Source organism: Erigeron canadensis, chromosome 9 (assembly GCF_010389155.1).
Source record: "Erigeron canadensis isolate Cc75 chromosome 9, C_canadensis_v1, whole genome shotgun sequence".
NCBI classification, from domain to species: domain Eukaryota; kingdom Viridiplantae; phylum Streptophyta; class Magnoliopsida; order Asterales; family Asteraceae; genus Erigeron; species Erigeron canadensis.
In genome coordinates, this window is record NC_057769.1 from 14441340 (window position 1) to 14455917 (window position 14578).

Sequence of the window (14578 nt, forward strand, 5' to 3'; positions counted from 1 at the left end):
TTCCTCTTCTGAACATGTAGTATTAACTTCCAAATCTGCCACATCTTCTTCATTTTCATCCTTAATCGGTGACAACTCGTGCGGTTCAAAATCTGACATTTGATGACTTTTCCATATTTCACTCTCTTCCGAATCCTCATAATCTCGCCATATTGCCTTAATTTTGGGCAAAGTCACCCATTCATCCGGTTGAGCGTGTTCTTCCATGTAGTCAAATATTTCATCCAGATTCATCGAGACAAATTCGTCACCAAGTATATCCCTTGTTTCGTCGTCCAACCCTTGACAATATAACGAAACAAGTTGACGAATGGTAAGTGCATACATTCCAAAGTTTTCAACCATTCGTCTTATCCTTAACCAAGCTTCCTCATATGTTTCATCACTAACTGTTTAAAGCTCCAAAGCTCGTCCGAATATTCTTCCTGCGGATACATAGTATTGATATGTCATTGGTGATGCTAATCCTTCAAAACAACATTAGCACAACCCGTGAAAAGCACCGATGGAAGAAAAAGGAAACTATTCTGATAGAAACTAAATTAAACTAAATAAAAATATATCACTAAATTACGCTAACCTAATAAAGACAAGTAACTTCCTTGTAAATAAATACAAGAAAGGATCGACCTACAAAATCTCAAACTACAATCCTAAAAACAATCCCCGACAGCGGCGCCAAAAACTTTGATGTGTGAAATCTAGTTTTAAAATTTATAAACAAGAAATACCGATTAACCGACTACTACACACTCTCGGGCAGTGTACCCGTTTGTTTGCAATATAGTTCAAAGGTAAGTCCAGGTTGAACCACAGGGAATGTATAAGAAATAAGTGAGTTTTAAGTAGTTCAAAATGCTTATAGGTTTTATAACCCTCGTTAGTTGATTTTTAAAAGGAAACTAAAATGAAAACTAAATAAACTTTAGAAGATTTATTAGAAACAACAATATTAAAAGGTCATCTACTTCGACTCCATGATATACCAAATTCAGGTTGCACTTTAATTGAAAGACCAATTCAAATATGATGACTTATAATCGAGAATCAAACAAAGACTCACTCCGTACCCGTCAAGTTTGTTACTTTATCTAATCCCCTTAATCAACTAGATCCATTACTTAAGACCGGTACCCTGAGACGCCTCTTATAACTTCTCTACTTAACTAATTGTTTTGATTATTAAGATAACAATTATGCCTATTGATTATACCTAACCATTAACCCGTTAATTCTTATTACTGATTGATTTCTTTTTACCGTACCCGTCATAAAAGCAATTACTTATACCTAAGCAATTGAAATATCTCTTACCCAACCCATGTTACCACTGAGATTTTAGCAAGATCTACCCGAAATTAAAAGATAAACGGTAAAGAATTAATAAGCTAAGATCACGACATAACGTTAAATCAAATCGTCTTGAATGTTATAAATCATGCAGGCATCATTCAATAATATCACTTCATCTCAGTAGATGATGAAATATTTAGCTACTCATAGTAAAAAACAGAACACAAAAAGTAATTGAAAAGAGAAACATAGTGTACCAATGTGTTTGATCTAACTAGAAAGCAAAGAAAACGTAATCGAAAGTCTTGGATCTCACAAACAACTCCTTAGCCTTTGAGGACGTGAAAGTTGTTGCAAAACCCTCTAAAATAACCCTATTTTCGTAAAAATGTGATAAGATGTTGAATGGTGGGGTTTTGGTCTTCTATTTATAGGGTTTAGGAAAGTTCCAAATCTACCGACTTAACATGCGCCGCATGGAATATCCATGCGCCACATAGATTAAGTTTACTGAATTTTGGGTGCCCGATATGCGCCGCATGGTTCTCCCATGCGCCGCATAGAACTGTCCAGTAGCTTCTGTCTCGAATTCTCTCATTTTGTGCGTCGCATATGGCTTCAGAAATCACCAAATTTGTATTTTTCACTCGTTCTTCGCACGAACTCATCCTCGAACCTTCTATATGAATCCAGAAGTCGTCTAAAACCCATTTCTAACCAATATGCACTCCTGGAACCTGAAATCATACAAACACTGTGAAAGTATCGAATGTTGGTGCATTTAACTCATAATTAACTCTAAAAATGGATTATTCGCGATGTGGAAATATGTATAATCATGAACACATCAGTAAGATTTTTTTAGGGATTAGATCTGATTTCTCAGCTGTATGGTCGTGCATAGGGTCCTATATGTAGTGGAACAACTATCAAAACTTTACATCTAGGCCCTTGCACTTCATTACAACTCGTTTCGTCACTTAATAGCTAGTTATACTATTACATTTGAAACCAGGAAAAAAATAAAAAATTGAAAAGTACCATATAAATCATTATAGAAAATAAAAGACAAATGAATGCATATATCATATAAACTTTGTATAACAAGTTGTAAATCAACCAATAAAACGACTGAAAGAACAAATACTTTAGCTAAAAGTATAAGGCAAAAGTAAAAACGAAAAAGAAATACAAGCTCACGCCCTTTTGTAAATTTTGGTGACAGATAGAAAATAGTCCAATACCAATCTGACACAAATACTATATAGTATAACGCCTTTTAGAAAAAATGGACCTGAGCAGCAGCTCGTTGGACACTCAAATAGCATCTAACGATCGTTAACACTCGATACAAAAAGGGACCTAATTTCCTATTAGAGAAAAGACTTGATTTGTTTTTTTTTGTTTTTACCTGATTTGTAACCGTTATTGTAACTCCCATTTAGCACCCAAACAAAATTTAATGACCATTAGTGCTCGTACTATTGCAAGAGTATTAAACGAGAGGGACTATTTTCACTAAAAAAGGACCTAACTTCCTGTTAGAGAAAAGGACTTGATTTGCAGCCGTTATTGTAACTCCCATTTAACATTATACTATTTTCACCAAAAAGGGCACACAACTTTGCAAGACATGAGGATAGAACTCTTAACTTATGTCTCCAAATATAAGGGTGTTTTACCACTTATGGAACCTTCTTGGTATTCAATTTTTATTTTTGGATATTTTGTGTTTGTGTTGGTTAGACGGTTTTTCGGTAGGATATATAGTTTGCTTTTCCTTAAACTAGATGGCTAGACGAGTACCCGTGCAATGCAGTAGCAATGATGGTGGATGACGGCCTCATGGTTATTAATGTAAATGTAATTGATTTAAATAGGGTGGTGTAGTTATTTTAAGAGTTGCGGGATAATTGTTGTAAGTAATTTCATTAGGAGTATCATAGCCTTATAGTTATATTAGGTGGGGATATATAATTAGGAAAAATATCCATAAAAAAGTAACATCTTTACACATATTCCTATGAAAGTGAACTTATTTAGTTTCGTCTATTTAAAGGATGTCATCTCTAAAAATTTCGCAATAAAAGGGAACATTATTAGTTTTTAACGTTAGTCCTCCGTTAAGTGTTACGTCACCACTACCATGTCATCAAAATTGCTTACGTGGCCTCTGATTTTGACTGAAAATATATATATATATATATATATGTTTTTGTGTATAACGGGTAATTTTGAATGTGTTTTTGTGTTTTGTAAATTATATGTGTGTGTGTTTTTTTCTTTTTTTTTGTGTATAAAGAAAGTTTTGACTAAAAATTTCACAATTTGAATGTGTCTGTGTATAAAAAAAAACACACACACACACACACATATATATATATTTTCAGTCAAATTTTAAGGCCATGTAAACAATTTTGATGACGTGACAGTGGCGACGTGACACTTAACGAAAGATTAACGTTAAAAAACTAACAACGTTCTCTTTATAGTGAAATTTTTGAAAATGTGATCCTTTAAATAAACGAAAATTAAATAGTTTCCTTTTAATAGGAAATCGGTTTAAAAATGTTACTTTTTTATGAATTTTTCCTTATAATTTAGGTAGAGATATTTAAATCTATATTATTACTAAAATAGGAAGTTGGGGGTACACTTGGCACCCCTTAAAGCTCTTTTTATGCTTAAAACTCTTTCCTAATTACTTTAGAGCTCTCCCCCTTTCCTAGTTTTTTTTTTAATTTCTTATTTAAATATTAAATAAATAATTATATTTATAACTTTATCATAAACCTTTTTTCTATCAAAACATATCTTTTTAAAATTTAAAAACATATAATATCCTTAAAACTCTCCCAATAAATAGATATACAATTACCATCCAATTACTCTTATTAAAAAGTTATTAAAGTTATTATATATACAACCTAAATTTTTTATTAATCATTATCATTCATATTAATTCTCTCCTTCATATCTTTAATAAACAAATCAAGTTTAGTAAATTTCTCAAAAAAAAATCACATACAATTTTTCTTAAATCAGTTTAATTTTATTTTTGGTATTTGGTTTGTGTTGGTTTATTATTTGCTATTCAGTTGTTATATTATTGTTATTTTTCATTTCATTTCATTTCATTTAGTTTTATTATGGTTTATTCTTCTACTACAAAAAAGTTTATTCTTTTAAATTTGTTTTGTTGTTTTTCACGTTATTTATTATTTAAATATATATATATATATATATATATAGTGAGACTATCCATCTATCGGATGAGCCTGAAGACTAGTTAGTAAATAAAGGAGAAAGGTGGGTAGAAATTTTAAGCGGCTGAAAGTTGAAAAATGATAAGATAATTTGTCTTATATAAAATATTCTTTTATAAAAACAAACTATTTCTTTTTTTCAATTTTTTATCTTTAAAAACCTAAAATATCCTTAACTTTCAACACATGTTCAATTTATACACAAGATATACCATAAATATAAACTACATCTCTCATTTGTTCATTAAATTAAATATTTTTATTTAATATACTTATAACATTCTTATTGAAATTATTTATAACATATATATCTTTTAACCCTTAAAATAACACACTACTTTCTTCGCATCAATTGCCTCGTTTTTTTTATTTAATAGACTTAATACTTAAAAACTTAATGCATTCAGTCAAATTTCATGTTCGTTTTTTAATTTAATAAACAAAAATAATCGTCAATTACCTATTTTTTTTTACTTAATACATACATATATTATTTATACATTCAACAACTTAATACATTCAGCATTTAATGACTAAAAAAGAATTGACCATTACATGAATAATCACACCGTTATCACCACCACCGCCATCCATTGACGCCACAACCGTCGTATTGTAGAGCTACTATGCTTGTAAAAGTAAAGATGAAAATAAAAAATATAAATTAAATAATGAAAAAGGAATATAAAACTGTTAGACATTTAAGTTAAATAAACCTTCACATATCATTTTTTTTAAAGCTTAAAAAAATATAGTATCTAAACATTTATTCAAAATATTAAAAAATTATTTTTTAAAATTTTTTTCCTTAAGATACTCAATTTTCCCTTAGAAAGAAGATAAAAAAAAAAAAAAAAAAAAAAAACTAGTCGTATAAGAAAAGTATAGATTTCCTAGATGGTCGCAACATTCATGGAAGGAAGGTCTTCAAAAAAAGTCAAAACAAATCCAAGAAAGAACAACAACATTCGATCTACATTTTCTTGGTTGATAATATCCTGTTCTGCTCTCCTCTCCTCTCCTCTCCAAGGTTCAGATTCTTATGTAAATCTTTCATCTTTTTGTTTTACTAATACTCATAATTTATCAATTATTCCCTAATTATATATACGATTATAATAATAATAAATATGTATATGTATGCGTTTCTTGATTAAGATTTGGGGTTTTATATAATTCCAATGTATTCTACTTGGAAACCCATTTCTTTCGCAGTACAATAAATTCCCCTAAATCAGCATTCTGTTATTTTTTGTGTTTAGTTCGGATTTTGTAATTTGAGAAATAAATGTTATAAAAACACCCCATATTTTGCGCATTCATCATGAATTATGCAAGAAAATATAATAATGTCTTTTGATTGTTAAGACAAGTATCAGGTTATCGTAGTTGTATAAATTATGCATCTTCGACATGATTTATTCTTATATTTATTATTATCATTAACTTATATAGTTAGTTAAGAATGATTTGACGTGAGGTGCAGAGTTTGATCATGAAGCAATTAGTTGGTCCTTGTTCTACATGTGTATAGCTTTGCGTTTGGCCGATCTTTGATAAGCTCATTATTTGGCTTATAAGCTTATCATTTAATTTTAAGTCATGATATGCTTATAAGCCCAAAAGTAAACATAAAAAATGAGCTTATCAAAGATAAACCTAACCCTAGAACCTTCAAAATAAGCCAAGTCAAACACCCCGAAAAAGAAGAAAACATTCAATCTATGTTTTGATGTTGTAGTGACGTGGCTGGACCTACATTAAAGATTAGGTGCGCATTAGCATAACATGGAATATATTGTATATATGTATATTATATATATATATATGGTAGTGTACACTTTATAAGAGATAGAATAAATGGCAATTTGTTATAGCGGGGAATACCCTTAGTAGAAAATTTTGGATTCGCTTATGTTGAAAGTTAAGAGTATACAAGTTGTAAAGTTTGTTACTTCCACATCATTTTTGTCATCTTACAAGTTGGATGCTAAAATGTTGAATTTGGCATTGCATGGTACAATGGCTCAACTAAAAGGTTGCAACATGTCGATATTGAAAGCTTACGGCGAAGTCTTGTGATATTCTTATTTGTCTCTGGGATGGGCCTATTTGGACCAGGGCATACCAAGTGTTCCCATGTTTTTCGCATAAGTTCGTACATTCAGTCTGCACTATGAGAAAGAATATCAGCTTTTCTTCCACTCAAATTCTTAAAAGGACTCCAAGTTCTAATGTGGTAACAAAATGCATCTGTTGCTATTTATTTCACAAATCGTAGTTAGAGGCAAACATGTGAACAGAATCGAAAATATTTTAATAGTTGGTTCCCATTTTAGTAAATCAAAGAAATATCTGCAAATATCATTTAACATTCAATCGTGTCCTTAACAGCCTCATGTTATTGTTTATCCAAATTAGCATACTATCGCATATCTTCTATTCCCTTTTTTTTTTTTTTTTTTTTTTTTTTTTTGTAATATTTGCATCTTTTTTAGATTATAATAACGTGAAATATGACAAATTGGGGATATATAATCATGTAACAAACATAAAATAACTCATGCTGAATAATACTTGTGTGTTTTTTAAGCTCTGGACATGTGTTTCCTTGATCATGCCTTTATATGCACTGAAAAGCTTAGGTTCATATCATAAATGATTGTTATTATTATTATTATTTTTATTACGGTTCCTATCAATCTACCGTTTATTATTATTTTTATTATCCTCTATTTTGGTTTCCTGTAACATTTGTATTTGTTCAGTATATATATATATATCACATTTTATCAATTCTGACCTGCTCTTAGTCAGTCATATCTTAAATGTCTTTAATCATTTACAATCTTTATTAAATTAAAGCTTCGATCATTCAAACTATGAATTTATGCTCATCATTGTTTCATTTTTCCTTTAGAAGTACTGTTCAGTAAATTTTGTGACTTGATGGCACTTTAATTTAATCTAATTTTTAAATTTAAACTGGTAAATTAGTTGCTTTGTTTCCACTTTTCTTCCTGATATATATATGGTTTTACATTTACGTACATGTTAAATTATTGATTTATTACATCAAATCATGGATTTGTTTCTCTTAGATACATTGTTAACTTATGGATTCAAATTATATGTTATAATGGTTGAGTAGATGAGTGATGAGAGCCGAACCTACACGGTGGATGATGCACTTACAACTGTTGGCTTTGGGAAATTCCAAATTCTTGTCCTTGCGTATGCAGGGATGGGTTGGATTTCAGAAGCCATGGAGATGATGCTTCTTTCTTTTGTGGGACCAGCAGTTCAGGCTGCATGGAATCTTTCCTCTCATGAAGAGAGCATGATAACCAGTGTGGTCTTTGCTGGCATGTTAGTTGGAGCTTATTCGTGGGGTGTTGTTTCGGATAAACATGGAAGGCGGTATAATCTCTATCCATTATTCCATTCATTATACTATATCCTAATTGCGCCTAACTCTTAATGTATCCATGGAGTTAGAAATTTTTACCAATATACTTATCTATGAAAAGGTCAATATGTTTATTTTACCAAATGGGCCAAACAAAAATATTACTTTAGAATGAAAAAGGTCAACTGGATGACAGCTTTACGCCTTTACTATAGTGTGATTCTAATTTTTGGACCCTCCAAATATGCTTTATTCAGCCATTAACATTAGTTTGCAATCATACTTAATGAATTATTGTTTATGAAAAAAATATAAAGGTGAACAAGGAAGTGTTATGGATTAACCCAAAATGAACAGTTTTGACTCACTAAAAACTTACTGTTTAGATGCCTTACCCAATTTGCCACCTGCCCACCTATAATTATCACATTGAATCCATTAGGTTACTTTTATAAGAGCATTAGTTATCTTAATTTTGTTCTAACATCATTGGCAACCATCAAAATATTCTTGAGAATACACCGCTATAATTTACCAAATTTAGCTTTACTCAATATATATATATATATTATATATATGTAGGGAAAAATGACATTAGTATATGTATATATTACTGATATCCTGGTTCTCTTTTTTATACAGGAAAGGATTCCTTATTACTGCAACAGTTACTTCCACTGCTGGTTTTCTTAGTGCTTTAGCCCCCAACTATTATTTTCTACTTATTCTTCGCTGTCTTGTTGGCATTGGTCTGGGAGGTGGGCCTGTACTCTCTTCTTGGTTTCTAGAGTTCATCCCTGCTCCTAGCAGAGGCACCTGGATGGTCGTATTTTCTGCTTTTTGGACTGTCGGAACTATTTTTGAGGCTTCGGTGGCATGGGTATGTTTCAGTTATAAAATGGATAGCTTTTATGTACAGACAGATCAGGGCTGGGTCTACTTGCAACACTTTTCAGGGTTTATATATTTGAATTACTTTGTACTGAATTTTTTAAATTTTTTTTTGTAATGAAATTATAATGTTATACTTTCAAACAAAATGACATTGCAATATAGGACGTCATGTTTAGGGACCTTTGACCCGTTAAACCCATATAATGTTTATAGATCCTATTTGACCCTAATATATCCTATACATTTCGAACCAACCTATTTGCATCATTGCATGTAAGTGGGTTAAATTGCCGCCTGTAACTTTATGCCGACATAATTCTTATTTTAGTCTTATCTGATATATTCTCTGTTCTGTTGTAGTTTGTGATGCCAACATTGGGATGGAGATGGTTACTTGCATTCTCATCTCTTCCTTCATTATTGTTGCTTCTTTTCTATCGGGCAGTCCCTGAATCTCCAAGATATTTATGCTTAAAAGGAAGGACAACTGAAGCGTTTATAATCTTAGAAAAAGTTGCCAAAACTAACGGGCAGCCACTTCCACCTGGCATTCTTGTTTCTGATCACGAAATCGAGTTAAATGAAAAATCAACTGAATCAGAAGATGCACATCTACTCCCCCAAAATAAATTCACTGATGAAAGGCCTGAAATCACTGACCATAGTAAAAAAGATGCCTCGACCTTTGCTCTGCTCTTTTCACCTGAATTAATCAAGCCGACCCTACTTTTATGGGTGGTTTTCTTTGGGAATGCTTTCTCGTATTACGGCCTGGTTCTTCTTACTACAGAGTTGCATAATGGGCGTAATACTTGTGGGCCAACTGAATATCAACCTCAACATGAGGAAGTTAGCTATAAAGATGTTTTCATCACTAGTTTTGCTGGTATGCTTACGCATTTCTTCGATTTCGTTTTATAAGAAGTGGGAAAGCAGGCCCGAGGTTTGGCAAACGGGTTTGGGTCACAATAGCAATTTTGGGTGGAATGCCGGTTTGGGTTGAACCTAATAAGATTGTCTAAATTTTTATAAATGTTACATAAACAGTTAGTGTGTCGAATACACAAAGCTACATTTGTTTCAATACTAGTCTAATTTTTTGAATAAGTTTAATTTAGGTGGTTTTAGGTTATATAAATGTACTTTAGGAAACTTTCACGACTTGAATTGTTTCAAGAAAAATTCTAGTTTTACTCTCTAGAAATACAATACCCTTAGTCCACCCATATATAAGTAAAGGGAAGTGATTTGTGCACAAATTACTTAACATACCATGACTAATATTTATTTCTAGTGTTTGAAATAAATTTAATCGTGGACAAGTAACCTTAATGGGTATAAGTTGCCTCCTCTAGTTTTATATACCATGTTGATCATGGAAATGTTGTTACAGTTTAATATGTGCTTGTATTGTGGAAGATGGCTGAGTACATTTACCTTTGATTTGCTTCAAGAGTTCCCGGGACTTCTAATATCAGCATTTACAATCGATAAGCTTGGTCGTAAGCGCTCAATGTCAACAATGTTCTTCCTCTGCTGTATTTTCTTGCTGCCTTTGGTATTCCATCAACCTCAAGCTGTGACCACTGGTCTTCTGTTTATGGCTCGGATATGCATCACCACTACCTTCACGGTGGTTTACATCTACGCCCCCGAGGCAAGTTTTTAAACGTGAAATCTTTTTTTTTTGAATATGGATTATTTTTTGGATGCGTTGACCAAATAACCTTTTTGTCCCCGTTTTCAATTATTACTATGCAACTTTCTAATAGAACACTTTTGGAGGTCTTATGCATTAATAGAAAATAGTTGTCTGAATCCCGAACTCTTTTCTTTTTTAATAGTAAATATATCTTTTTGTAATTTTACATAAGTTCAATTATCTTGGAGAAAACTCATATCTGGTTACCGTGTATGAAAATTCCTGTTTCAACCCAAACCCAATACTCAACTCATCTGACCCTTCCAGTTGCCACATCTAACGTACATATAACTTAGTCTTGAAGTAGAACATTCAACTCATAAGTTCGTAACTGCATTTGTTGCAGATATATCCAACATCGGTGAGAACAACAGGTGTCGGTGTGGGCAGCTCGGTGGGACGAATAGGTGGAATGATCTGTCCTCTGGTAGCAGTTGGTTTAATACATGGATGTCATCAGACTTCAGCGATCCTACTTTTCGAGTTTGTTATTTTTGTTTCAGGTGTTTGTGTGCTACTTTTTCCATTTGAAACAAGTGGTCGTGAGCTCACTGATGCTACTGCTCCAGAAAAGGTGAGTACAGTAGCAGCGTGAAACATCAACCGATCTCGTTGTAGAATGAGTGTCTTTGACCCATGACATCAGACACTACATTTTTTTTCTGTTAGTGGAAAAATGAATGGTAGGAAAAGAAAAAACACACCCCGTACGGGGTATACGTCTCATTACTAGACATCAGTTCATTTATCTATTATTATCACAAGACATCATCTCATTATTATTAATTTTATTGTAATGTAATATGTCAAAATAGTAAAAAGGTTGTATCCTACGTTATAATTTACTAGTATTATTAAGAAAATCCATTTGCATTTCGTCCTTTTATATTGTTTTAACAATAATAGTGTTTAACAAAACTCGCAAAGCAAAATTAAATTAAATGATAGAGATAAGAAAAGAGAACGAGTTGATTGCAAATGTCATCATGTACTAATTAGGGGATTGGTAGGGGATATTTTCAAAGAAAGTAGAATGTTCTTAATTTGAAACAATTACCTTGAGAAACCAAACCATCGTATCATCACTTATTTCAGAGTCTTTTGAAACGTCGATACTTCTAAAAAATGCTTTATATTTATCTTTTATTTTTGGGGGAAAAAAATGCTTTCACTAATAACAACTAACAAGGTGTTAGAATATTACATCCCATATAACGACCCACTTAGATACAATAATCATTGAAGCCCATAGTTCTACTATGATATTAAATACTGAAACTATAAGTGCATTTCACTGGGAAGTTCCACGATGACACCGTGACATTCGAAGTCACAAGCATGAGTGTGATTTCATAATGTTTCTCATTAGGAGCGTGCTAGCAACTTTAGTACCCTGAAATTTAAGATAATTCCAACATGTTAACCTCATATATATAAACAAGGTTTAACGAAAATAAAAATGTTTTTATAAGCTTTCATGTGTATTTTTGTAAAAAGAGTTGACAAGCACTATAACAATAACAATGCCAGTTTATGATCATAATTCAAATTAAACACAAAAAGACTTGAAGAGTTGAAGGTATGGAATCAAAGTAAGGTTTTGAGCAAAATCATCACCCCTTTTAGTTTGAAAAACCTTAAGTTTTGCTTGCAAAAATCCTTTAGAAACTGTTACAGAAGCTGAGTGATGTTTAAGGGTAAAGTTATCCTTAAATTACCGTGGGTTAATTTCGTATTGGAAATGAAGATAAAATGTTTAGACTTGTTGGCGATTCCCATTTGGTGTGAAGTGTCACAGTTGCTTCATGTCACCAAGTGTATTTGAGAGGTGTTTATGTGTGTTTTTCATTAATCTCTTTAGAATATAAGTTGGGAATATTTATAGGGCCTAAAGGAAGGATCGAGAAATTGGTCCCCTTTAGCATGACGTTTGTTAGTCAGAGGCCGTTATTCGGTGTGGCTTATGGTTTAACAAACTTCGTCTTATTGTCGAGTGAAGACAAAAGGTCTGAGTTTTGCCTCCAAGCATACGTCTTGCCTCCAAGCATACGTCATTCATAGTACAGATGTCTTGGTGAATCCGTGGGCTTGTTAAGCATTTTGGCGTACCTCTGGCGGTGTGTTCGGGCCCTAATTGGTGAAATAGGCTCCGACCCAATAAGTGGATGTTACCCTTAAGCTTATTTGGTGAAATAGGCTCTGGTCATTTCAATGTATATTATTCCTAAACCTATTTGGTGAATTAGGTTCCGGCCAAGTTAATGGATATTAACCTTAAGCCGGCTTAAGGGAGGGTATATCATCAAGCCCCCCAGCTTAGCATTGCTAGTTGAGAGTCCCGATAACGTATAGATCATTAACGAGATTGTATGGTTATGTTGAGAGTGCGAAATCCTCTCAAGATAACTTTGATTATATTTGTTTAATCAATATTATCAATACGCAATAACACAAACGAATAGCCTCCAAACAATCTGCAAGATGCACTTTGTTTCTAGGCTAGAATAATCAATAGAACACACACAATGAAATCAGTTCTCTGCTCAAAACTCTCGACTGTGTATTGTATGACCGAAAAACCTTCCTCATTGTTTAGGGTTATCTGTTTATATAGTCATAACAAATTATGTACTATGATGGGCTAAACATTTACACAACCCATATTGAGCCCACTCATAAACTCTCTGTCCATTCGTAGAATTTAGTTAGCATGACACAAATTCTGTACTTCATATACTTGCTAAACTCTGTGCAATTTTAGTTATAAATTTCGGCCATTAACTAAACTCTCTGTGAAACAATTTAGTCATATTAAACTCTTTGCTTCATAAACTCTTTGTGACAATATAAATTCTCTGCTTAAATTCTCTACACCTTAAACTCTCTGCACCATTAGACTCTATCAACTCATGTAAAGTCTAACCATAATATAACTGATAATCATTTATTTAAGTTCACATTAACTTGGTGACCATCTAACTCAATCCCCAGAATTGCATTGCGACGGACACAAAACATGAACTAACAGACTCCCCCTTGACCATTGCAATCTATTCTGTTAAGCTTCGATATTCATTAGTTATAAAAAACCTGCAGTAAGAGACTCCCCCTTAACTAATGATATCGGATCTATATCAGATATCTCACGTTAAAATGAACCTGCATTAACAGACTCCCCTTAACTATTCTGACCTGATGGTCGGGGTTACCTGAACAAACAACCTCAATGGTACTACATACACGTTGGTCCTGCACACTTGTTGAACCTGTACACTTCAAAAGTTTGATCAGATTCAAAAAATTGTAACATAATGATTAATGGAAATCTACAAGTATACTAGATAAACCAGATTGTAGTATATTGCACTTCTCCACGAATCTCTCACTTGTACATAGTCATCAAATAAAAATATTAAGCATGAATATTTTTATCTCTTGATCGTGTACGTCACAAGCAATATCCTAACACTTTGTCACAACAGAATCCAACTTTTCACATATCTCGGATCTCATTCACTATAGATCAAAACGGTGATCTGCACGCTATATAAAAAAAACTTGCTAAAAGCATTAATCACCTCTAAAGTTACTTCAAGTTACGCATCAGCACCAATAACTATAAACTGTCTTAAGATTGGGATCTTGAGAATCCATCTGCCTCATAAGTACTAGGAGTCACTGTACTCGATCTAGCCTTCTCTGACTCCCCTTGAGCAAAAGCAACAACTTGGACAAATTCTATAGCTCACCAATGTATCGGGCTGCAACGGAATCATGAGCTGGATCGTTATCATTCCAAACCTTAAGCATTAATCACTTTTGCAACTCGGATCATCCTCATCTCCCCTATGAGCTAAGAATTTTCTGAATCTCTCAAGACGGTTAAACACAAGAAGTTATGGTTGTGCACCCCTACTATATATGAAAGTTATCAAATAAAAATATCAAAAATTGAATATTATTTATCTCTTAACTTAATACATCCAAAACAATTAATCACTCAATTTAATTGTA

The 14578-nt window shown here is 32.5% G+C and overlaps 1 protein-coding gene across 2 annotated transcripts; it reads left to right on the top strand.

The window, feature by feature from the left end:
- Window positions 1-5452: 5452 nt before the first annotated feature.
- Window positions 5453-11437, top strand: LOC122582521 (organic cation/carnitine transporter 7). Of its 2 annotated transcripts, XM_043754924.1 has the most exons (7): window positions 5453-5589; window positions 6598-6798; window positions 7711-7979; window positions 8611-8848; window positions 9223-9748; window positions 10317-10519; window positions 10911-11437. In XM_043754924.1, exons 2-7 carry the CDS (start codon window positions 6736-6738, stop codon window positions 11157-11159), a joined length of 1548 nt encoding a protein of 515 aa, XP_043610859.1. In that variant the 5' UTR covers window positions 5453-5589; window positions 6598-6735; the 3' UTR covers window positions 11160-11437. The 2 variants fall into 2 exon arrangements, with proteins under 2 accessions (XP_043610859.1, XP_043610860.1); XM_043754925.1 differs by lacking the exon at window positions 6598-6798.
- The last annotated feature ends 3141 nt before the right edge of the window (window positions 11438-14578 follow it).